The sequence below is a fragment of the Acromyrmex echinatior genome, chromosome 12 (assembly GCF_024713525.1).
Source record: "Acromyrmex echinatior isolate Ae372 chromosome 12, ASM2471352v2, whole genome shotgun sequence".
Taxonomy (NCBI): domain Eukaryota; kingdom Metazoa; phylum Arthropoda; class Insecta; order Hymenoptera; family Formicidae; genus Acromyrmex; species Acromyrmex echinatior.
Window position 1 is genome coordinate 9,793,038 of NC_141863.1, and position 22,025 is coordinate 9,815,062.

At 39.0% G+C, this 22,025-nt stretch overlaps 7 protein-coding genes across 12 annotated transcripts in view; 5 read left to right on the forward strand and 2 right to left on the reverse strand.

The window, feature by feature from the left end:
* The window catches only part of LOC105152933 (ATP-binding cassette sub-family C member 4-like), a 28,552-nt gene extending 8,759 nt beyond the window's left edge, over nucleotides 1-19,793 (reverse strand). Inside the window, exons 1-8 of one of the 5 annotated variants that reach the window (XM_087411799.1) lie at nucleotides 18,942-19,793; nucleotides 17,814-18,801; nucleotides 17,299-17,588; nucleotides 16,741-16,929; nucleotides 15,857-16,330; nucleotides 14,844-15,077; nucleotides 14,436-14,675; nucleotides 532-589 (exon numbers count right to left, since the gene is read on the reverse strand). In XM_087411799.1, coding sequence (XP_087267925.1) covers nucleotides 532-589; nucleotides 14,436-14,675; nucleotides 14,844-15,077; nucleotides 15,857-16,100 — 776 coding nt within the window. In that variant the 5' untranslated portion in view covers nucleotides 16,101-16,330; nucleotides 16,741-16,929; nucleotides 17,299-17,588; nucleotides 17,814-18,801; nucleotides 18,942-19,793. Of the gene's footprint in view, nucleotides 1-531; nucleotides 590-14,435; nucleotides 14,676-14,843; nucleotides 15,078-15,856; nucleotides 16,331-16,740 lie in introns of all 5 variants that reach the window. The other 4 variants (XM_087411800.1, XM_087411796.1, XM_087411798.1 and 1 more) reach the window with 4 other exon arrangements.
* Nucleotides 666-3,678, forward strand: LOC147907843 (uncharacterized). Its single transcript, XM_087411795.1, has one exon. The coding sequence runs from the start codon at nucleotides 2,272-2,274 to the stop codon at nucleotides 3,310-3,312; it is 1,041 nt and encodes a 346-aa protein (XP_087267921.1). The 5' UTR covers nucleotides 666-2,271; the 3' UTR covers nucleotides 3,313-3,678.
* Nucleotides 3,799-4,578, forward strand: LOC147907844 (uncharacterized). Its single transcript, XM_087411809.1, has one exon. It carries the CDS (start codon nucleotides 4,150-4,152, stop codon nucleotides 4,576-4,578), a length of 429 nt encoding a protein of 142 aa, XP_087267935.1. The 5' UTR covers nucleotides 3,799-4,149.
* Nucleotides 5,969-7,069, reverse strand: LOC147907845 (uncharacterized). Its single transcript, XM_087411792.1, has one exon. It carries the CDS (start codon nucleotides 7,064-7,066, stop codon nucleotides 5,984-5,986), a length of 1,083 nt encoding a protein of 360 aa, XP_087267918.1. The 5' UTR covers nucleotides 7,067-7,069; the 3' UTR covers nucleotides 5,969-5,983.
* On the forward strand, nucleotides 8,125-8,796 carry LOC147907846 (uncharacterized). The gene has a single exon (XM_087411802.1). The coding sequence runs from the start codon at nucleotides 8,125-8,127 to the stop codon at nucleotides 8,794-8,796; it is 672 nt and encodes a 223-aa protein (XP_087267928.1).
* On the forward strand, nucleotides 9,397-11,424 carry LOC147907847 (uncharacterized). The gene has a single exon (XM_087411790.1). It carries the CDS (start codon nucleotides 10,225-10,227, stop codon nucleotides 11,422-11,424), a length of 1,200 nt encoding a protein of 399 aa, XP_087267916.1. The 5' UTR covers nucleotides 9,397-10,224.
* On the forward strand, nucleotides 11,488-14,181 carry LOC147907848 (uncharacterized). Of its 2 annotated transcripts, none has more exons than XR_015546888.1 (2): nucleotides 11,488-12,512; nucleotides 12,572-14,181. XR_015546888.1 is itself a non-coding variant. In XM_087411804.1 (2 exons), exons 1-2 carry the CDS (start codon nucleotides 12,325-12,327, stop codon nucleotides 12,912-12,914), a joined length of 531 nt encoding a protein of 176 aa, XP_087267930.1. In that variant the 5' UTR covers nucleotides 12,048-12,324; the 3' UTR covers nucleotides 12,915-14,181. The 2 variants fall into 2 exon arrangements, 1 of the variants encoding a protein (XP_087267930.1); XM_087411804.1 differs by having other exon boundaries at nucleotides 12,048-12,512.
* Nucleotides 19,794-22,025: the final 2,232 nt, after the last annotated feature.

Below are 22,025 nucleotides of genomic sequence, written 5' to 3' on the forward strand. Positions count from 1 at the left end.
TTTCTCTGCTCGCGATCCAATCTCGTCTTCTTCCGTTCACACGCGGCCCTTCCGGCACCTTCCTCTAACTCGCTCTTCGGCCGGTAACACACGTCTCGCCCTCTATGTCAATGGTATTGAGAGCGTGCTTCCAACATGTACAAAGATATTTTGCACTTAAGCAGAGGGAGAGTGGGTCTCTTAAGAAGGAAGTGAATTCTAAAGTCATCTGAATTACCGAAACACATATAATTTTTGTATAACAATTACTTTTTTCTTTTTACTCCTTCGAAAATCCTTTTCCAAGATCAAAGAATACGGATTAATGCGTATCTGCGAAGTAGAATTTTAATGCTAAGAACGACAAAAAGTTTCGAAACTGAGATTTTCTTTATCATTTCCTTGTCTAATATGATGCTCCAGTTGTTACTTCGTAATAATGTTTGCTTCATATAAAAGCTGTGCAATTTGTATTTTTATGAAATAGTAGTCCATAGACCAATTAATAGTTTGCACGAAGAAGCAATGTGGATTTCTTAAAATTATACTTACAATGGAACACCCGGTGTCAGGAATTTTGATCCTTTTTCTAGGCTTTTTATAGGCTGTTCTTGAAAACAAAAGGTACGTGTCCGGTCATTTTAGTCATTGACAGTAGATATACTAGGCGGGTTCTAAGCCATGGGGCTAGAGGGGAATGCGGGGTGCGGAGAAGTACTTGTAGGCGCGGGGAATACCTAACGCGGGGGAAAGAGGGGGAAAGGTCTAATCTCCTACACAATAGGGCTCCTACACAATAGGGCTCCTTTTTTTGTTATCAAAATTAGACCATGTTTTTCTTTAAAAATGCATTGATAATAAAGGTTTGAATTTGACCATGACATATTTTTCTTTTCTTTAAAAATGTATCGATAATAAAGGCTTGCATGTTAGAGAAAGATAGAGCGCGCGTGCTACGAGTGAAGGAAGGATGGAAGAATTAATAGAGTACGAGTTTCTTTTGTATGATACAGTTTTTCAATTTTTATGGTTTTTCCTGGCGCGTCGAGGCAAAGGATGGGAAGTAAAAGACAATACACATGAAATAAGGCGAACAAAAATGTTTTATTTACATCTTATTACATCGGTTTTCGTACTTATTAAAAACTAAAGCTAATAGTTCGCAATCGATGAAAGGCTTGCATGTTAGAGAAAGATAGAGCGCGCGTGCTACGAGTGAAGAAAGGATGGAAGAATTAATAGAGTACGAGTTTCTTTTGTATAATACAGTGAAAATATGAGTCTTTATTTATACACGATCGGTTCAGTAAATACAAAATCTAAATGTGGATCCTATGTAAATAGGATTTTTTCTACATGATTTGTAATCTTTTTCATAAATTTTATCATAGATCTGACGATTCTGAGGATCTATGTTTTTTGTTTATGTTTCCAATATCATTGGGAAGATTTTCTAATGGCAAGTTTCTTGAATATTATCACTCACAGATCAGTGATCGTTAAAGTTTGAGTTTTATGTTCATGCTTTGTACTAACGATTGTTTTTTTTCCTTTCTTTGTTGAAATTTTCATGAAACGGAGAAATTTTGGACGGAGTCCATTGGACATAATGAAATATATAAAAGTGCATAAGTGCTCGATGTACCACAGTGGTGTCCTGGAAGACCAAGGAATCAGTCACTTCAGTTACTGATGCTTCAGTTATTGATAAGCATAATATGGTTAATCATGCGAACATAGTCAACGCAGTCCAGTATATTCGAAACGCAGATCAGGAACAGTTCGCACATATCAGAGACGAAGTGTTCGAAGTACTCGAAGAAGTGAACTTCGAAGAACTAATGGATCAAGAGATCGATTCCGACGAAGAAACATTATCGGACGACGCTGGCTATACTAGCGATTTGAGCGAGATTGATACAGATTATATACAAAGATTTGTGTCATCATCAGAAATCCGTGCACTGAACAACCATACAAAACATTGTGTAATCCATTGTTATTATACAACGACGGATGGTGCTTTACGTATATGTGCAGAATGCATGATACGTTTGAATGAGACTGATATCGCAAGATTGCATCTCATAAGGAAGCACGATGTTGGACATATTTACGCGCTAAGTGGTCAGTCTTGCACAAATTGCAGACTACCAACATACCTTATATTTCCATGCAATAAGTGCCCACAGTGCACACATTGAAAAAAACTATTTCGAATAGTATTGTGAATGAATCACATGCAAGTGCTCCGTAGAAGAGTGTGATCTAAAGACTGTAAAAAAAAAAGACATGGAAAATCACGAGCGAGTACGCGAATTGTTGGAACAGTGCAGCCGGGTCGCTACTCTGGTGGAATATTTCGCGTGGCTGCAACGATGTGACGAGTGCATCGAGCAGCTTGAAGAACTTTGTCGTGCCAAGCGTCCACGTCTCGCCGTTGGACACAGACAATCCATGGTGGCGAGGATCGCACGACTCGCGAGTGCAAAAGTGCAATTGGAGCAACGTTTCATGCACATTGGTGGCGACTACGCGAGTGGCGAGTACGCGAATCGCGACGAAAGATCTCTCATCTGGCGAGAGATCGACGCCGCGTTTGAAAACCGTGTATCGACAGGTGCTGTGATAAACTCTAATCACATTGAGCCGCGACGGTTTTTGGAAGACGCGAAGGAAATAGTGTTCGAGCGTGTGCGAGACGCAGTAGAAAGACACGGTAGCGCAAAAGTGAATACTGCGTTCAATGGCGAGTTTGCGACGAAGGATAAACGTGCCAATAAGAGCATAATTACAAAGAACAGCGAAATATATCGTTGCACCGATATGCACGAGTGGTACGAGCGACACGTCGTTGAGCCTATCCTAGCATCGCTCGAAGAATTCCAGGAACGTGACAGCGGGTGGGCATTGTCGCGAATCCTTAATTTAATAGTGAATGTAAATAAACATAATCCAATGCACGCGGGATGTCACATCGAAGTGCCACGAGAAATAGTGACGAAACGGGCGGTGATCAGTGTTCATTCGGCAGACAATGCATGTTTCGCGTGGTCTGTGGTCGCCGCTCTGTACCCTGCAGAAACATATGTAAATCGGGAATCGTCATATCCACATTATACAACAGTACTAAATCTCGCAAACATTGAGTTTCCAATCACTTTAAAGGATATTTATAAATTCGAACGGTTGAACGCGGTGTCGATCAACGTGTACGGCATCGAGAATAAACAGGTCCTTCCTCTGCGACTCACCAATGAAAAGAAGGAGAAACACGTCAACATGCTGTACGTGCAAGATCCACGCAACGATGGTATTGGACATTTTGCATAGATAAAAAACTTATCCCGTCTCGTGAGTTCGCAGATTAGTAGAAAAAAGAACAAGAAATTTTTCTGCGATCGGTAAATATACATGAAAAATTATTATAATTTTCCGTCTCATTAATAAAATAATGGTAATAGTTATAATTTTTTTTCTTTTTTCAGATGCATGCACTACTTCAATAACAACGAAAAATTGCAGTCGCACGTAATGGACTGCGAAAAGATGAACGACTTCGCTATCAAACTGCCGAGCGTGGACGACAAGTGGCTCGAATTTGAGAACCACTGCAATAAGCAGAGCGCCCCATTCATCGTCTACGCTGATTTGGAGTGCGTTCTACGGAAGATGGAACTTGAAAGGGAAAATGCATCGTCATCGTCGTCACACGCATCAACAGCACGAGGTATTTAGTCTGGCTTCGCGATTATATTGAACTCAATACAAATTTCAGAATTCGCGCAAAAAATGATTTCGAGAAAAATTTATATAAATTAATGAACAACGCAGTATTCGGTAAAACTATGGAGAATATGCGCAATCACGTTGACGTAAAATTATTAACAAAATGGGACGGACGGTACGGTGCGGAGACAATGATCGCAAAACCGAATTTCCACAGCCGTAGCATCTTTGCGGAAAATTTAATCGCCGTCGAACTGCGCAAACTCGAGGTGAAGTTCAACAAGCTGATTTACGTGGGTATGTGTATACTCGACATATCGAAAGTCTGCTTGTACGAATTTCATCACGAGTATATGTTACCACTATTTCGCGACAAATGTAAAATTATGTACACCGACACGGACAGTCTTGTATACAGAGTGCGAGAACGTTTACGAGACTATGAAACGTGATATCGCTAGATTCGACACAAGTGATTATCCGATGGACAACGCGTACGGTATGCCTCTCGCGAACAAAAAAGTACTTGATCTGATGAAAGACGAAAATAACGGTGTGATAATGACCGAATTCGTTGGTCTCAGAGCGAAGATGTACGCGGTGAGGGTGGATGGCAAGAGAGAAATTAAAAAAGCGAAAGGCGTAAAGGGTAACATCGTAGCGCGAACGATAACGTTCGACGATTACACGCGGTGTTTGAATGAAGAGATTGAAATGACTCGTCGTCAATCGTGTATACGATCTAAACTGCACGATGTGTACACGATATCCGAATCGAAAATCGCTCTAAGTCCATACGATGACAAACGATACATCGTACCAGACTTGACGGAGACGTTACCGTGGGGGCATTGGCGGATACCTTTGTAATATATGTGTGTGTGTGTGTGTGTGTGTGTGTGTGTGTGTCAACATTTATATCACTATTATGTTTTTTCTACATTTTCATACAGTGTACATGTTACTATTATCATTATAATTTACACGTAATGCATTTTTTTTTTACATTTATATAAGTATTACTATTACGTTTTATGTAGTATCATTTATTATGTATTACTATTATTTTCATTTTCATGTATCATACATTTATATACGTATTTTATATCTGTATACTGCAAAAAACGAAGATGAATGGGAAGTAATAAAAAATATACTTAGTTTATATACTTATATTGATATATTTTTTTATATGTAGAAATAAAATACATGAATCAAAATTTTTATCAAATAACATTGTTTTTGTGTATCCATGAATTATGTGATTCATCGAATCCCAGCCACTTGACGTACACCTTGTCTCCCTTCCTGCGCAGTACTTTCTCCACGAGATACACGTCTGGATGAGTAGCGCGATGCAACTCATACTCGTAGAACTCTCCAGCGACGGATTTTCCGCAATAATCCTCGAGTAAATAGGTTACAGGATTGGTACGCTGCACCTTAACGATCGTAAACACTTCGGTGGTCCAATTTGACATGTAACCCTTCTCAAAAATCGTTTTGTACTTGCTCACGCGTACCGAATCGCCTATTTTGAATTTTGCAGGACCCGCGATCTTTATCGCGCTGTACACCGTGTCCAAGAGTCTTTCGGCGATCGCGGGAGTTACTTCGGCGGGTCGCATGCCGATGGTGCGATGCTTGCGCGCGTTGTAATCTGACAGGAGACGCGGCAGCTCGTCGACCCACTTATAATTGCCGTTGAGCGTAAACATCTTCCACATATCGTTCTTACGCGTGCGATTGAACCGCTCGACTACTGACGCTTTCAACGTCGAATACGTGGAATAGTGATTAACATTGTGCTTTTTCAAGATTTTCTGCACATCGGCGTTGTAAAACTCTTTCCCCATATCCGTTTGTAAATTTTTTGGACATCTTCTACTCTCTCGAACGATCTCAGCGATAGCGTTAGCCGTCTCGCTTCCACCCTTGCTCTTGAGTGGTACGGCCCACGCGTATTTGCTCAACACATCGATGACGGTGAGTATGTAATGGTAGCCTCTGTTGAAATCTGATTACGGACGCATCTCAACGACATCAGCCTGCCACAGATCGTCGTATCCCCGAACTATGACGCGCCTTCGCGGAAAATTTCTTCTCGCAGGAGCGTGCAATTCCTCAACGAGTTGACGTCTCTCGGAGCTAATTTTCTCTCTCTTTTTCTCAGGTTTCTTTTTCATGATTCGACGTGTAATACACTGAGTACGAGAAAATAATATATTTTTTCTCGCTGATGTTACTCAACTGAATCGTTTCATGGCTATGCGATTTAATTTATAATAAGACCAGCTTCGCGAAGTTCCTCGATGATCGACAGCATCTCGTTGTTGTGAGCGTTGTTGCCTGCTCGGTGCGAAGCGTCGAGCAATCGTAGACGATCCATCAGCTCGTTGGGATCATCCCAGTGCTCATAATCGATCGCGTTATCATTCAATGTCATCATTGCATGAGGTAATCCCTTTCCAGATTTCTTCTTCTGTTTCTTGGGTGTGATCGACATCAACGGTGCGATTACATGTTTGTACTTGTATCCCCTGGTGCTCAATAATCGACCCTGCGAATAATACTTGTGTTTGTGCGCGTTCGTTACCAACAGCATGCTCTTGTACTTGTGCATATCGTCTTCCGTGTAGAGAGTATCGTCGGGAATTCTCTTGAAAATCAACTCGTAAAGACCAGGTGTACCGGCGTATCGTACGCCATCGATAATTATGTTGTCCGCGTCATCCACATCGAAACGTTTATTGCCAAACATCAGTCCATCCTTGTGTAGGTAAATGCCGTACACGTGATCTATACCGCTCTCTTTATCTTGTACTCCCCTCAGGGCAGCCTCGACATACTTTTGCCCCAGTGGGCCCAAGCCGGCTCGTAACGCCTCTCGACCTTCCGACGTTTGCAGCTGATTTTGAATCTTCGTCGCTAGCGAGTCTTCCGTCGTTTCGAAAACATTCTCCAACGACTCTATCGTCGGTACGATTTTGGCACATGGTGTGAAGGTTATCGGCTGTGCGCGATCGTGCGATCGATCATTGGATTTATGCAGAGTCGTGGAACGCTCGAACGTCTCATTCGCTTCTTCTGCCTCCTCCTTCTCTTGTTCCTCTTCCTCCTTCCTCTCACGTTTAGAGGCAGACGTTGTATCTTCGTCGTGCGACTCTCTTTTTGTAGCGCGCATGCTGGGGTTGTCGACGAAAAGTCGCAGCGGTTCGATAAGAGGTTTAAAATGTCTGTCCAACGCGATGCCCTCCTCGATTCTACCGGTTTTCAGAGCGCGATGTTTCTTGCGGATCGACTCACTCGTCTTCTCGATCTCCCTCGCGATTTTTTCACGCTCGCGCACATTCGCCATGTTCGTCTCTGGCTAAGTATCGGTAACGACTGGTCACGTTACGGTATCGCGAACTCGTTAAATTCTTTTCTATATCGTCCGTTTGTGAGCTCACTGTCTTTGTCTATCACTAGAAATCCATATTTTTGCTGCCAACAATCGCGGCACAACGTGAAAAATTCATCGTACGACATGTCAGTATTCACATGATCGTTGTAAACGTGTTTCAAGTTGGTACCGTCCTGTTTGAACAGGATCAGCAGGTTCGCGTTGTCACGTATCAGATGTTTAGGTATCCTCGCGTATGTCTGACAGAGATAGAAGCAGTCGATGTTCGCGTGGCGACCCATCGAAAAGTATTCTCTCACCGCATCCTGCTTGTCACATGCCACGTCATCAAAGATAAAGATAGAATTTGGATGCGCCTCGCTCGGTGGAACGATGTCGCTGTTGTTTGAGAACGTAAAATAGCCGATTTCGTCAATAGACGTAAACAAATTTTCGAGATATCGATACTTTGGCTGTTGCAACGATTTCGAGTAGACGTACACGTTTTCGAAACGCACGCCATTCGGGCTCTCGAGTAAGCTTATGAGAACGTTGGTTTTACCACAATTCGATGGGCCGCAAATGATCGCGCGTATAGTATTCGGCAGCATTTCGCCGTGCTTGCGCTTCTCCACGCTGCCTCCCATCATTTGCGATTTCACGTCACAGTTCGTGACGCGTATCGACAACGGTTGCGGCACGAATTTCATGCTCACACTAAGGCTACGCGCTCTCGAACGACTATTTAAAGGCGCGCGAATTTACGAGTCGCGCAGTAGCAAAATGTATCTCATGCTGTGTCATCCTTTCGACATTCAGGACTTGAACGCTGAGCAGCTGCAGTATATACCGAAGGTTGTACTCTTACGCGTGTACGGTGACTATATCGACTACGTGTGGGACAAGCTTCCGGAACACGTGAAGGCGGATTCGGAGGTTCAAACGTATCGTCGCTGCGACGAGCACTACAATCAGCCGTGGCAGAGGACGCACATCGACGGTCCCGCACCTAAGATAAAGGACTGTAACGAATGTCAGCGTCGGGCGGCAGTCTGTTGAATCGAACGATAAACGCGCTTCCTTTCGAGTTACATATTCCGGGCTATCAGTTTTGCGGCCCGGGCACTCGGCTTACGAAGCGATTAGCCAGAGGTGACGTGGGCATAAATCCGCTGGACGCGGCGTGCCGAGAACACGACATTGCATATTCTCGAAGCAACGATCTCACCGATAGACACGCGGCAGACAAAGTACTCGCCAAGGAGGCGCGGAAACGTGTCACCGCGAGAGATTCGGCTCTGAGCGAGAGAGCTGCCGCTGCTGCCGTTTGGGCAGCGATGAAAGCCAAGACCAAGATCGGCATGGGCATGAAATCAAAAAAGAAGATGACAACGAGGAAGAAGACAACGAAAAAGCGGATACTTCCAACGGCAAAACGAGGTGATGCATTACCTTTTCTACCAATGTTGGGTGCGCTCGGGTCCTTGATTGGTGGAGCGGCCAGCGTGGCGAAAGCAGTAAACGATAGCAAAGCCGCGCGACGTCAGCTCGAGGAGCTGCAACGTCACGACCGCGCGATGGAACAGGGCCGCGGTCTGTATCTCGCTCCGTACAAATATGGACGCGGACTATATCTCGGCCCCTATAAACGCGGACAGGGTGTAGCAGCGAAGAAAAAAAAAAAAACGCCAAAAAGACGATAAAAATGCCCTCGGGTGCAACTACCAACGTGCAATTGGACGTGCTCGCGAGACGTATGCGCGTACCATACTTTAGAGGTGTCTTCATGCGTAACGCTTTACCGACGAGCGGGGTGCACCGAAACGAAAGCGGTATTGTGAATCTGGACGATGCGACCGGGCCGGGTACTCACTGGGTAGCATACGCCAAGAGGAACAACCACGTCATATACTTTGACAGTTTCGGTAATCTTCGACCGCCCAAGGAACTAGTGCGATATTTCGAGAACAGTGCTACGACGATAGAGTACAATCGTACGTCCTATCAGACGTACAATCAGAGCTTCTGCGGTCAAATGTGTCTGCAGTTTCTACAAACGGTAGACGCGCGTGAATTTAAAAAGCTCGACGAGGTGCTGTAAAATCTCAGTATTAGTCGAACGCTGTTTCCGTCATGTCGCTGACACTTACGCTGAGCGGGAAGAGCACCGTCCTCGCGGCGAACTACTTTCCCTCCATAGATTTGAGTGACGGCGATTACGAGCTCGGTCTGGTGATTTTTGAGACTTATCACACGATATCGAATGTAAACGAATCGAACAATAAATTTTATTTTGGCAAAGACGATGCAAAAATTACAATTCCCGAAGGTTCGTACGAAGTGCGAGACATAAATGAATTTTTGAAACGTATGATTTTACGGAGACATTTGCACCGCAACGCACTTGAAACCATTGACGTAGTGCATGATGACAACAAAAACAACAACAACAATAACAGCAACAACAACAGCAACAACAACAATGACACTGATGATAATTGTGAGGGTGGAGAATACCCGATTACGCTCCGCGCAAACTACAACACGATGAGATGCGAGATTAAATGTGCATACAGAATAAACTTTGGCAAGCCCAACAGCATTGGATCGCTGCTGGGATTCTCGTCGAAGCGTATGCTGCAACCGCGAAGATGGCACGAATCGAACATGTCGATCAACATAATGAATGTAAACGTTATCCGCGTAGAGTGTAACGTGACCGCGGGCGCGTACAGCAACGGCAAAAGCGCGCACACGATACACGAATTTTCACCGAGCGTGCCACCAGGATATAAGATATCGGAGAGGCCTACGCAGATCATTTACCTGCCGATCACGGTACGGAGCATTACGGATTTAACGATACGCGTCGTCGACCAGAACGGACGATTGCTCGATTTTCGCGGAGAGGAGATCACCGTCAGATTGCACGTGCGACAGCGACAGCGAGCGTGAGATGCTCGTATTGAACGGAGCGGAGCGCACGCAGAGAGATAACGCATTCTTTACAAAGCTGGTAACATCACCGCTCGATAACGCTTGCTCATCCAACTGCGTCAGCAAGAAGAAGCTCAGTGCGTCGAACGTTAAATTTTTACAATCTTTGGGATTCGTGGTGCGCAACTTTTAAGATGACTGATATCTTAAACATTAAAGATGAGCCGATCTTTGACGATCGCATCGTCAAGATTGAGACTCACACGTACAATCCGTTCGCTAATACAACATTTGGGTACAGTGACGAAATAAGAATACCTATACAGCAACAGGATCTGTACACACTGCCGTACAAAAGCTTTCTATATGTCGAGGGAAAACTGACGAAGAACAAAGCTGTCCAAGATGCTCATGTGGCATTGGCAAATAATTGTGTCGCGTTCATATTCGATGAGATTCGATATGAACTCAATGGTGTGGAGATTGATCGTAATAGAAATGTGGGTATAACTAGCACGCTCAAAAACTATGTAACAGTGTCATCCGACAGAAGCGTGATTCTACGGAATGCCGGCTGGGATGCGCAGACTACTGCAACCGGATATTTTAATTTCTGTGTACCGCTCTACGTACTGCTGGGATTTTGCGAAGATTACAAACGCGTGGTGATTAACGCTCGTCATGAGTTGATTTTAATACGAGCGCGCAACGACAACAATTGTCTGACGGGAGATCCGGTGGTAGAGCCAACGCTCGAATTATTCAAAGTACAGTGGCGAATGCCGCATGTGTTATTGAGCGAGATAAATAAGCTGTCGATGTTGCGCGCTTTGGAGAGCGGACGATATCTGAGCATGGCTTTTCGCTCGTGGGATTTGTACGAATTTCCACTCTTGCAGAGCACAACCAAATATTCGTGGGCCATCAAGACGGCTACTCAGCTCGAGAAGCCGCGCTACGTTATTTTCGCTATGCAAACAGGTCGAAAAAACATCATGTCCGAGGATGTAAGTCGATTCGATGACTGCAAATTAACCAATGCGAAACTTTACCTGAATTCGGAATGTTATCCGTACGATGACTTGAATCTGGATTTTGACAAAAACAGATGTGCGATTCTGTACGAATTGTACGCGCGTTTCTGCAAGGGCTACTACGGATACGAGTATCTCGAGCCGAGTCTCACCTTTACAACTTTTTTACGTTATGGTCCATTCGTGATCATTGATTGCTCTCGACAGAACGAATCAATCAAGAGTGGCACCGTGGACGTGCGATTAGACTTTGAATGTAAAGAGGATGTACCTGCAAATACAACAGCCTATTGTCTCATCATACACGATCGCGTGATTCAGTATAATCCATTGACCAACGTTGTGCGCAAAATCACCTAAGTGCACCTCTAACACGATAAGATCTACGATACGACCACAATCGACTGCAGTCTTCTCGACAACATGCTCATGCCAACGTTCGTGGATCTGCAAGGATTCATCGTTAATAAGAAATTTAGCGTGAAGGAAGTGGCGGTGCTGAAACAGGGGACCGTTCTCACGCATTACATTTTTACGAGTCCTGTGCCATGGAAACTTTTGACAAGATCCGACAGGTTTTGCGCCTCCTGGTTGATTGCTTATCACCATGGATTGCAATGGGAAGACGGGACGATCCCGTACAACGAGGCGAAACGTCTGATCACAGCAGCTGTATTTGAAGATGATGCTATCGTGTACGTTAAGGGACGCGAAAAACGAACGTGGCTGTGGAACTTGCTTTTGGACGATGAGCGAGAACGTATTTACATTGAGACCCTGGATGCAGTTTACGAAGACATGGAATCTTTATCTAATCTAGATGTTACTAATATTATACGATGTGGACAACATGTTAAGAATTGCGCGTTACAAAATGTTTTGAAAATATATAACTGGTGGTTGCAAAAGAATTTTTTTAATAAAAATACATTAACATATTTATTATGTATTTCTTTTCCCTTCCTTTGTAATGTATAAACGTATGTATAAACGTACGTATGTGTGTATAAACATATGTACATATGTATAAACGTATGTGTGTATAAACGTATGTATAAACGTATGTATGTATGTATGTATGTATAAACGTATGTATAAACGTATGTATAAACGTATGTATAAACATATGTATAAACGTATGTATAAACATATGTATAAACGTATGTATGTATGTACGTGTGTATAAATGTATGTATAAACGTATGTATAAATTCGTGATAAAGAAAATATGTAGAAAGACTTGATAAAACGTGTCGCAACATGTTCGAAATTTTTGGAAAAGAGGGGGAGAACCTATCTTCTCTCATCGATTCCAGAAGTATTACCATTTACACGGATGCAGTCAGTCTTACGATACCCGCTTATACGAACGGTCGAAAAAAAAAAAAAAAAAAAATGTACGCTAAAGAGAACAGTGCATCGTGTGATGTGAAGAAGGAATATAACATGTAAGTTCCAACGTTCTATACATAAAAGAAACGTTTTTTAACATTATGTATGTACACAGTACGGAGCATCGTGCAGTGCGTTTACTGAGCAGACGTTACGATCTGACGAATACGGGCTACAAATTTTTAGAAATTGGAATCAACGTTGGCCCACCGAGTTACGTGGAGATCGTCCTTGGAGATCATCGCGGACACGAATTATCGCTATCTCTCGAAACATGGAAGAGTCTCTACGAGCAGCGAGGAAATATTTATAAGCTGTTTCGAAATGAATACAAGGATAATTTTATTAGCGTTGGACCGCTAATCATCAGTGTTTTCATGCTGAACTACGGTCGTACGTCTCGATTCTTCATCGGTACGCATTATGATGACCGAAACGACGCTACGCCGTATGTTTGACTTTAACGGGTGTGTCGATGTAACATTCGAACGATTAGCTCGACTCATCGATATGGTAGATACCAAGTATACGCGATTCTCCAACATCGCATCTGAGAACATTATATGTGATAGCGACATTTTCAATGGACAGCAGCTCATTGATTGTGAATTGTTAGCTTTAGTTTTTAATAAGTACGAAAACCGATGTAATAAAATCTAAATAAAACATTTTTTGTTAGCCTTATTTCATGTGTATTGTCTTTTACTTCCCATCCTTTGCCTCGACGCGCCAGGAAAAACCATAAAAATTGAAAAAAACTGTATCATACAAAAGAAACTCGTACTCTATTAATTCTTCCATCCTTTCTTCACTCATAGCACGCGCGCTCTATCTTTCTCTAACATACAAGCCTTTATTATAAGCGATTCTCCAACATTGCATCTGAGAACATTATATGTAATAGCGACATCTTCAATGGACATCAGCTCATCGATTGCGAACTATTAGCTTTAGTTTTTAATAAGTATGAAAACCGATGTAATAAGATGTAAATAAAACATTTTTGTTCGCCTTATTTCATGTGTATTGTCTTTTACTTCCCATCCTTTGCCTCGACGCGCCAGGAAAAACCATAAAAATTGAAAAACTGTATCATACAAAAGAAACTCGTACTCTATTAATTCTTCCATCCTTTATTCACTCGTAGCACGCGCTCTATCTTTCTCTAACATGCAAGCCTTTCATCGATTGCGAACTATTAGCTTTAGTTTTTAATAAGTACGAAAACCGATGTAATAAGATGTAAATAAAACATTTTTGATCGCCTTATTTCATGTGTATTGTCTTTTACTTCCCATCCTTTGCCTCGACGCGCCAGGAAAAACCATAAAAATTGAAAAACTGTATCATACAAAAGAAACTCGTACTCTATTAATTCTTCCATCCTTTCTTCACTCGTAGCACGCGCGCTCTATCTTTCTCTAACATGCAAGCCTTTCATCGATTGCGAACTATTAGCTTTAGTTTTTAATAAGTACGAAAACCGATGTAATAAGATGTAAATAAAACATTTTTGTTCGCCTTATTTCATGTGTATTGTCTTTTACTTCCCATCCTTTGCCTCGACGCGCCAGGAAAAACCATAAAAATTGAAAAACTGTATCATACAAAAGAAACTCATACTCTATTAATTCTTCCATCCTTTCTTCACTCGTAGCACGCGCGCTCTATCTTTCTCTAACATGCAAGCCTTTATTATCGATACATTTTTAAAGAAAAGAAAAATATGTCATGGTCAAATTCAAACCTTTATTATCAATGCATTTTTAAAGAAAAACATGGTCTAATTTTGATAACAAAAAAAGGAGCCCTATTGTGTAGGAGCCCTATTGTGTAGGAGATTAGACCTTTCCCCCTCTTTCCCCCGCGTTAGGTATTCCCCGCGCCTACAAGTACTTCCCCGCACCCCGCATTCCCCTCTAGCCCCATGGCTTAGAACCCGCCTAGTATATCTACTAATTAGATATAATATAATTTACCAGTCTCATTCATTGGTATTAGAGAAAAGCAAATGCAGCCGAGGAACAGGCACATTATTAAATTCGCAACGGCAGTAAAGGCTACAGCGCATATTAAAAAGAGATACCACGTGCCGCTGTGACGATCTTGTAACTCATCAAATCGTTTTCGCATTAATTTCTCGATTTCAATGCCGCTGCTTCTGATCGTCAGCAAACCATTCAGAGTGGCATTTACGTATGAGAATATGGGACTCTTCACTGAAAACGCAAAAACATATTCAAAAAATTTCTGAAGAATTTATTAAATTCCGAGAAATGTAAGAACTTAAAAATATTCTTTGGCAGGAGTCCACGAATTTAGACCTCAGGATGTAATATACACCACACTTTTTTCTAATAACGTATTACTTGCTCTAATATACTTACTTACGCCTTCGAGACGATTGAGCAATCTTGACCAATCTTCAGGATAGGATTTCGTAGCGAAGAAAAACAAGACGATTAGTATGACTATCAATATCAGCATCCACTGATTAATTATCGCCTCCATGATCATTATACCACATACTACGCAAAACCCCTGGATTGCCTCCAACATCAGTTTGGACAGCCATTCATCCATGATGCCTATATCTTTCGAAAAGCTATTTAAAATTCTTCCTGGAATACAAAAATCGTTAACTCTCTGCAAGAATCGAGAAAAGAAATTACAAGTCCAGGAATGGAAATCGACGTAAGTTCGATAATTTATTAGAATGAAAATACTCGTAAATTTTCTAAACAGAGTCGTGGCTTATTTCAAGTTAATAATTAGAATGGCTTTCAATTAATACAATTGGCATAAGTTACATAAATATATTATAACATTTCAAAATAAAATTAATCAATTTTATTGATAATTCGTAATCTTTGGTATCATGAATATGTGCAAAAAATGATTTACATCATCGTCACGCTTTACTTTTTTATGGATAGTGATCATTACAATTTAATAATATCACATTTGACAAAAATATACTTGTTTTCTGCATCCGGAATGAACGTTTTGAAAACTCTTCAAAAAGATTCTAATAATACTTTAACAATTGTTATATTTTAAATTTCTAAGGATTTCTTTAAAAGAAATATCTTAACTTCTTCATTTTTAAGTTTTTTTTTTGGAATATAAAATGAGAAATCTTGTAAATTCTATTTCAGAATTTACATCTATCTATAAAGAAATTTAGAAAAGTTACAAACTTTCTCAACACTTCTAAAAAGTCTCAATTCATTTAAAAATTAAAAAAAATCTTTCTAAAAAATTTTAAGATTATATAAAAATTATGAAATATTCTAAAAAATTTCCTGAAAAATATTTTTAAAAATTGTCATAAAATAATTTTTATGAAGTCTCTATAAAGTAGTTAAGACGACTATCGGATTTCATAACTATTACTCACCGGAAAGATTGTTGTGGAAGAAAGACATACGCGCCTGCAGCAGTTTGAAGAACATGATGTTGTGAAGATTACTACTCGAGTTCATAGAGACCTTCATGTAAAGAAAGCTGCGAAATAGCATGGTAGCGATGCAGGCGATGATACAGAACGTGTATACATATATAGCATCCACAGTGCTCAGCAGACCATCCGTTAAGATCGATCCAAGAAAACTCGTTGTACATGTTCGCAAATTGTTTGACATCACTAATATTTTCAATACGTCTTACATCCTCTAAAGTAGTCCAGTATGATAGTCAGTAATCATTCCCAGTAGTGGCGACCTGACTGATAATAAAGATCATCAGCAGTACAAATAGCGTGAAATTATTGCCACCGTTATTCCTTGTACACTCTGCTGGCTATTCGACCGTGTGACGTCATCTCAGCTTCCGGGATGTTCTCCACATAATCCGAATCATCAATGTCCGAGTGCTGCACGATGGCAAAATAATATCTTATTACTTGAATGTATCTCTCATAATAGATGTGATCTGATGAAGTTAATTTAGTTTAAATTATTTGAAAACGAAGAAAATAATGCTAAGAAAATTTTTAAATATTTAAAAACTACTTAACTTTTTTAAATCTTAATTTAAAAACTTCTTCCGCGCTTTATTAATTGATAATAATTAGTGAAAGTATATTAGAAATCTTTAATGCGCCAAAATACTGATATTTTTTAAAATTATTTTGTATTATTATTTTTATTTATGTTTTTCTATTTTTATTTTACATTTGTTTTTGTGTTATCTATTTTTATTAAACAAAAATAATGTAAAATATTTTCTTTTTTCAGTTTCTATATTTTTTTATTATATTGTAATAACGAGTGATCATCTTACAGTAATGGAACTTGTAATCGATAATCTTGATATTCGTTTCGTTATTGTGATTCTCTTAGACATTTCCGAAGCTCTTCTCATGTTTTCTTCCTCTTTTCTCTGCGCTTGATTCAAATTGTCCAACATATCAATGAAATCTTTATTTGATTGTACTAATTCGTTATAATTTCCTTGCATTTTCACGAAACCCTTAAGAAACAAAATCAGGATATTTAATTTAAAAGATATTTAAACTTCATCTTTTAATTATACGTAAATTACATATAAATTAAATGTAAAATTTAAAAGTTTCTTGTCATTTTTTATTAAAAACAATCTTATTGTTTATTAATTTTAATTATATTATAAAATTATCGAATTTTTATGTGTTATTAATAAAATAATGTCTATCTTCATAACAATAAGAAAAAATATAAAAATTATTCATTCAGCAATAATTAAATTTGCTTTTGACATTATTATATCTAAATTCTTTACTTTTAAAATAAATTAAAAAACACTTTTAAAATTAAAAATTTTTTAATTTATTAATGATAATTAAAGAATGTTCTATGTTACTCGATCCAGTACGACGATGTGATCCTCCCTTTTAAGGAATTGCAGTTGATGTGTGACAAGTAGTCTTGCCGTGGAGATATTCGGTAATGCACTTCCCTAGCAACACGAGTATCCACCGCGCTCAAGGGATCGTCGAGCAAATAGATATCCGCTTGTCTATAAACTGCCCTCGCGAGATTGATTCGCGCTCTTTGGCCACCGGACAGAGATACACCTCTATCGCCGACCATTGTCATGTCTCCCTGCGGAAATTGTCGGAAATCCTTCGTCAATGCGCACACATTTGCTACCTGAAACATTTGCCAATTGATCAAAAAGAAACATTTTTCTTTTATCTGAATTGAATCATATATAAATTAAAGATTCAGAAAAATTCATAACACTTGCTAAAATATATCTTCTTTTATATTCAGTCCCAAAGACGTAATTCATGTTTAATAATTGATGACGTAAGATTTAAAGGATCTAATTATAAGAATTGTTACTAATTACACATAAAAATTCTTGATACTAACGTGCAGGAATATATAAACTGTACAATATCCGCAACAATTATTTTGGACCATGAAAATTATCTGCATGTATCTAGTCTTGTCGTAGGACCAAACAATACATTGTCCCTTACAGTATCATCGAAAAGCCAGGGTTCTTGACTGGCATAGGACATACGCAAATTCGGATTGTTTGTGAAGTATCCAGATAAATTGCCCGGAAAATTATACTTCGAGCCCTGAGTAAGGATTATGGAACCTGAGCCAGGATTTAATTCCTTCAGTAGTAGATGTAATATAGACGATTTGCCGGAGCCTACTGCACCGATTACAGCACACAATTAACCTGGCTTGATAGTTAAGTTGATATTGCATAAAGTCGGCGGCAATTGGCCACTGATCCAATTGGCGGAAACCCGCTGAAACTTTACATATACCGGAAGATCAGATAATCTTTGATGTTCAGACAAAACGATACTCCCATTTCTCGAGATGTATCTGTCTATTTGATTCTCTGCATTAGATTCTTCCTTTGATTTCTGAGATTTAAATTGCAACTGTGGCGTGATCTCTGAGAAGCATCTCGTATTCACTTTGTCCATCAGCAAAAAATCCTGTAAAAATTAAGCTTACTTCTATAAGTATATGACAATAAAGATATAAGAATTGATTGTAGATTTAAGTTCACCGTAAATTAGAAAATAACATGATAATTTACCTCCAATCGATTGAATGACACTATTTCACTCAGTAGTATTAGCCCTTGCGGAAAATACAACGCGACGACTAGTTGAAGTATGTTAAAATATGTCGACATTTCATAGGTCACATCGGCAATCAAATTATTTCCGTTATCAGAGTGAAATAGACGGTCAATCGTTCAGTGAATACTATGATAGCCAAATATGCGGCGCGCACATATGACGAAGAATTTGATTTGCTTGATCTCCAACTTTCTGATTACTGACACAATCTGGCTGAATGATTTCTCCCAGGCGTACATCTTCATCACCTGAATCGAGAATTATCATTTCATATATTAGTTTCATAAAATTTTTTTATAAATGTATAAATACTTAGATATTAATATTATATCTTTATATCCTCTACATCGTTTAAGAATAAAATAACTAATCAACTTCTTGAAAATACTTGTATCCCAGCTATAAGTTCGCTCCATCAGTTGCACTCTTCGTCGGTCAGTGGCGCAATCATGGTTCTGAATTTGAGATTCAAGAAGCTCAAAGTCCCTTGTCCTGGGAGGATTAACAACGTCCCGATGCCGACAAAACTCGAAATACCGACTTTTTGCCACATTATTGTTCCTATCGCGGTCTGCAAATAAAAATAAAACCCGCTCAGCTTGAACAGACAATTATTTAAGAGAAAGTTCGAAACAAATGAAAAAAAGAGATCCTACTTCTTTACAGTTTAAATTAACTTACGAAGTTGTAAAATGTATACAAATAGCTTATATGCATATTGTATAATCTATAATAGGTTTTCTACAAATTATACTATAATATAATTATTAAAATTTATTATAAAATAATAAGGCTCAATAAATCAAAATAAGTAAAAGTAAAAAGGGCTACGAGCCTAAAACATAAATTGACAAACTGTATGAGTAGTTAAAAAAGTTTTTTTGAAATAAAACTATGTCATAAATTAAAAACGTAAAATATAATTTGACAATCAGAAGGTGAACAAACGTTTCGATCCTGGTTGGATCATTTTCAATGTGACAAATAAATTAGTGTGACAAAATAAATTGACAACGGTAATTAACAATAGAGTTATAACGTAGATAAAAAACATATAAAAGATCAAGTAAAATTCGCATTCGGACGCAAATTAACTATAAAACTCGCTCCAAATTGAGAGGAAATCAAATAAACGATTATAGTTGACAAAAATGTGCTCCTCCGAACCGTATGTGTGTATAAGGACGAACATGTTTCTGTTAGCAAGTATAAATTGTAATAATAAATTAACGGTAGAAGTAAATAAAAATAAAAATAAAAATAATAAGAACAATAAGAAAAGTACGAATCGAGTCGCAAACAGTAAAAAGGAAAGTACAAATAAGTCGTAAATAATAAGTCAAATTTAAAGAAAGAGGCAAAAATTATCTTTGATATTATAAGGCAAGCACATAAGAAAAAAGAGTGAAATCGCCAACATGCATTGCATATGTATGATAAGTTTAGAACAAATAAATTCACAATAAATACCTTATGTGTGTGTCGAAATGATGTATTATAGATTAGGCAATGCGAATGGAATCGAAATTGATCGTCTCTCTGAGAAGCTAAGATATAAAGTACGACATATAAAGACAAGAAGGTTGAAATGGAAAACTAGAAAGGGAAGGGGGAAAAAAATAATAAGAAGGAAAGAATAAAGTGGAAGGGAGAGAAAGTAGGGAGAGAAGAGAAGGATGAGGAAGGGAAAGCAATCAAGAGGGAGAAAGAGACTGGATGATCTGTGAATAAGTATCGGGTAAAGATTCGGTATCATTTTGTCTATTAAGGCCTTGTTTCTGTCTTTTAATATGAATCATTTCAGATACCAATCTCTTATTGTAAGAAGATTCGCAATCCAAAATTCTCACATCGTTCCATTTGAAATTATGATCAAAAATTGATTCGATGATCAGTTATGACAGTAGGAGAACCTGTATTCTTTTTGATGTCAGAGATATGTTCGTGTAGTCTCGTGCTCAATTTTCTCTTTGTCTGACCAACATAACTCGCCTCACAATCATCACATGAGATCTTGTAGACAACATTCTGACTGGATAGGAGGCTAAGTTCGTCCTTTCCTCTCTTTATGAAGCTTTTTAACGTGTTGGGAATAGAAAAGGCCAATTTACAATGAAACATATTAGAGATTGGAAGGAAACTTTCGGAAATGGATTTAACATAAGGAATCGTAAAATATTTGTCTTTATTGCGTGAACAGTGTGTAGTATCTTTGTTGTATTTATGAAACTTTAATCTGCGTTCTATTGTAGAGAAAATAAAGGGAAGAGGATAACAGTTATTTAAGAAAATATGAATAGCATCTATCAAATTTTTTGGTTGGAATCGTGGATGTGATAATAAGATGATTTTGTCAATAAAACTGATGATGGTGCCTTTTTTATGGCACAGAGGGTGATTTGAGTGGAAATTAAGGAACCTTCCAGAAAATGTCTTTTTATGGTAAATGTCAAATATAACTTTTTGGTTATCTATAATCAGTATTGTATCGAGAAAACTCAATCTGCCATTTGCACCAACCTCCAAAGTGAATTGTAATCTCGTATGTAAGGAATTGAAAATGTTCAAAGTGTCATCGACAATGTCAGATGGAAGCGCGAGCAAAATATCATCAACATATTTAAAATAGAACAAGGGTTGTGTTGACAGTTTTTCCAGTGCTACTTTTTCTAAATCCTGCATTACAATGTCCGCGATTATTGGAGATAAAGGTGAACCTGCATTGGAGTGCCGAACACCTGTCTGTAAGTTTTATTGTTAAAAGTAAAAAAGGTAGAATTTAAAGTGAATCTGACAACCATAATGAACTCATTTTTTGATATGTTTGTCTTCGTCGAGATGTAATCCCATCTCCTGTCGATGCTATTTAATGCTAGTTCAACAGGAATGTTAGTAAAAAGGGATATTACATCCAACGAAGCCAAAACATAATTAGAATCAAACACAGAACCATTTAACTGCTCAACTAAATGGAAACTATCTTTAATATAGCTGGGAGCTTTTGGAATACTGTCACTGATTATGTTGTGTAAAAAAAGTGAAAAGTTATATAATGGACTGTTAATACAAGAAACAATAACTCTCAATGGGTAACCTTCTTTATGTATCTTAGTTAGGCCGTACGCTCTAGGTGTAACACCATCAGAAGTAAGCAGTCTACGGTATGTCAACTCGTCGATAAATTGATCCCGCCTCCATCCCACTAAAAAAGCGCGTAAGTCTCGCGTTAATTTCTTACTAGGATCTTTATCCACTAAGGAGTAGGTACTCGTGTCCGAGAGAATCTCCTCCATCCTCGAAACGTAGGAGTCTTTGTTTAGAGCAACAGTGACGTTACCCTTATCGGCGTTAGTAATTAGTATATTGGGGTGGTCATTAATAAACCTCTTTGTAATGCGCAACCAACGGAATTTTGTTACACAACAATACTTGTTACAAAAGACTCGAAAGGATACAACTGAGCAATGTAAAG

Bases quoted from the DNA above. Each gene is read 5' to 3' on its own strand.
- LOC147907843 (XM_087411795.1), top strand. From the start codon at position 2,272: ATGGAAAATCACGAGCGAGTACGCGAATTGTTGGAACAGTGCAGCCGG.
- LOC147907844 (XM_087411809.1), top strand. From the start codon at position 4,150: ATGAAACGTGATATCGCTAGATTCGACACAAGTGATTATCCGATGGAC.
- LOC147907845 (XM_087411792.1), bottom strand. From the start codon at position 7,066: ATGGCGAATGTGCGCGAGCGTGAAAAAATCGCGAGGGAGATCGAGAAG.
- LOC147907846 (XM_087411802.1), top strand. From the start codon at position 8,125: ATGTCAGCGTCGGGCGGCAGTCTGTTGAATCGAACGATAAACGCGCTT.
- LOC147907847 (XM_087411790.1), top strand. From the start codon at position 10,225: ATGACTGATATCTTAAACATTAAAGATGAGCCGATCTTTGACGATCGC.
- LOC147907848 (XM_087411804.1), top strand. From the start codon at position 12,325: ATGTTCGAAATTTTTGGAAAAGAGGGGGAGAACCTATCTTCTCTCATC. The intron at 12,513-12,571 runs GTAAGTTCCAAC...GTATGTACACAG, and splicing joins GTGAAGAAGGAATATAACAT to TACGGAGCATCGTGCAGTGC.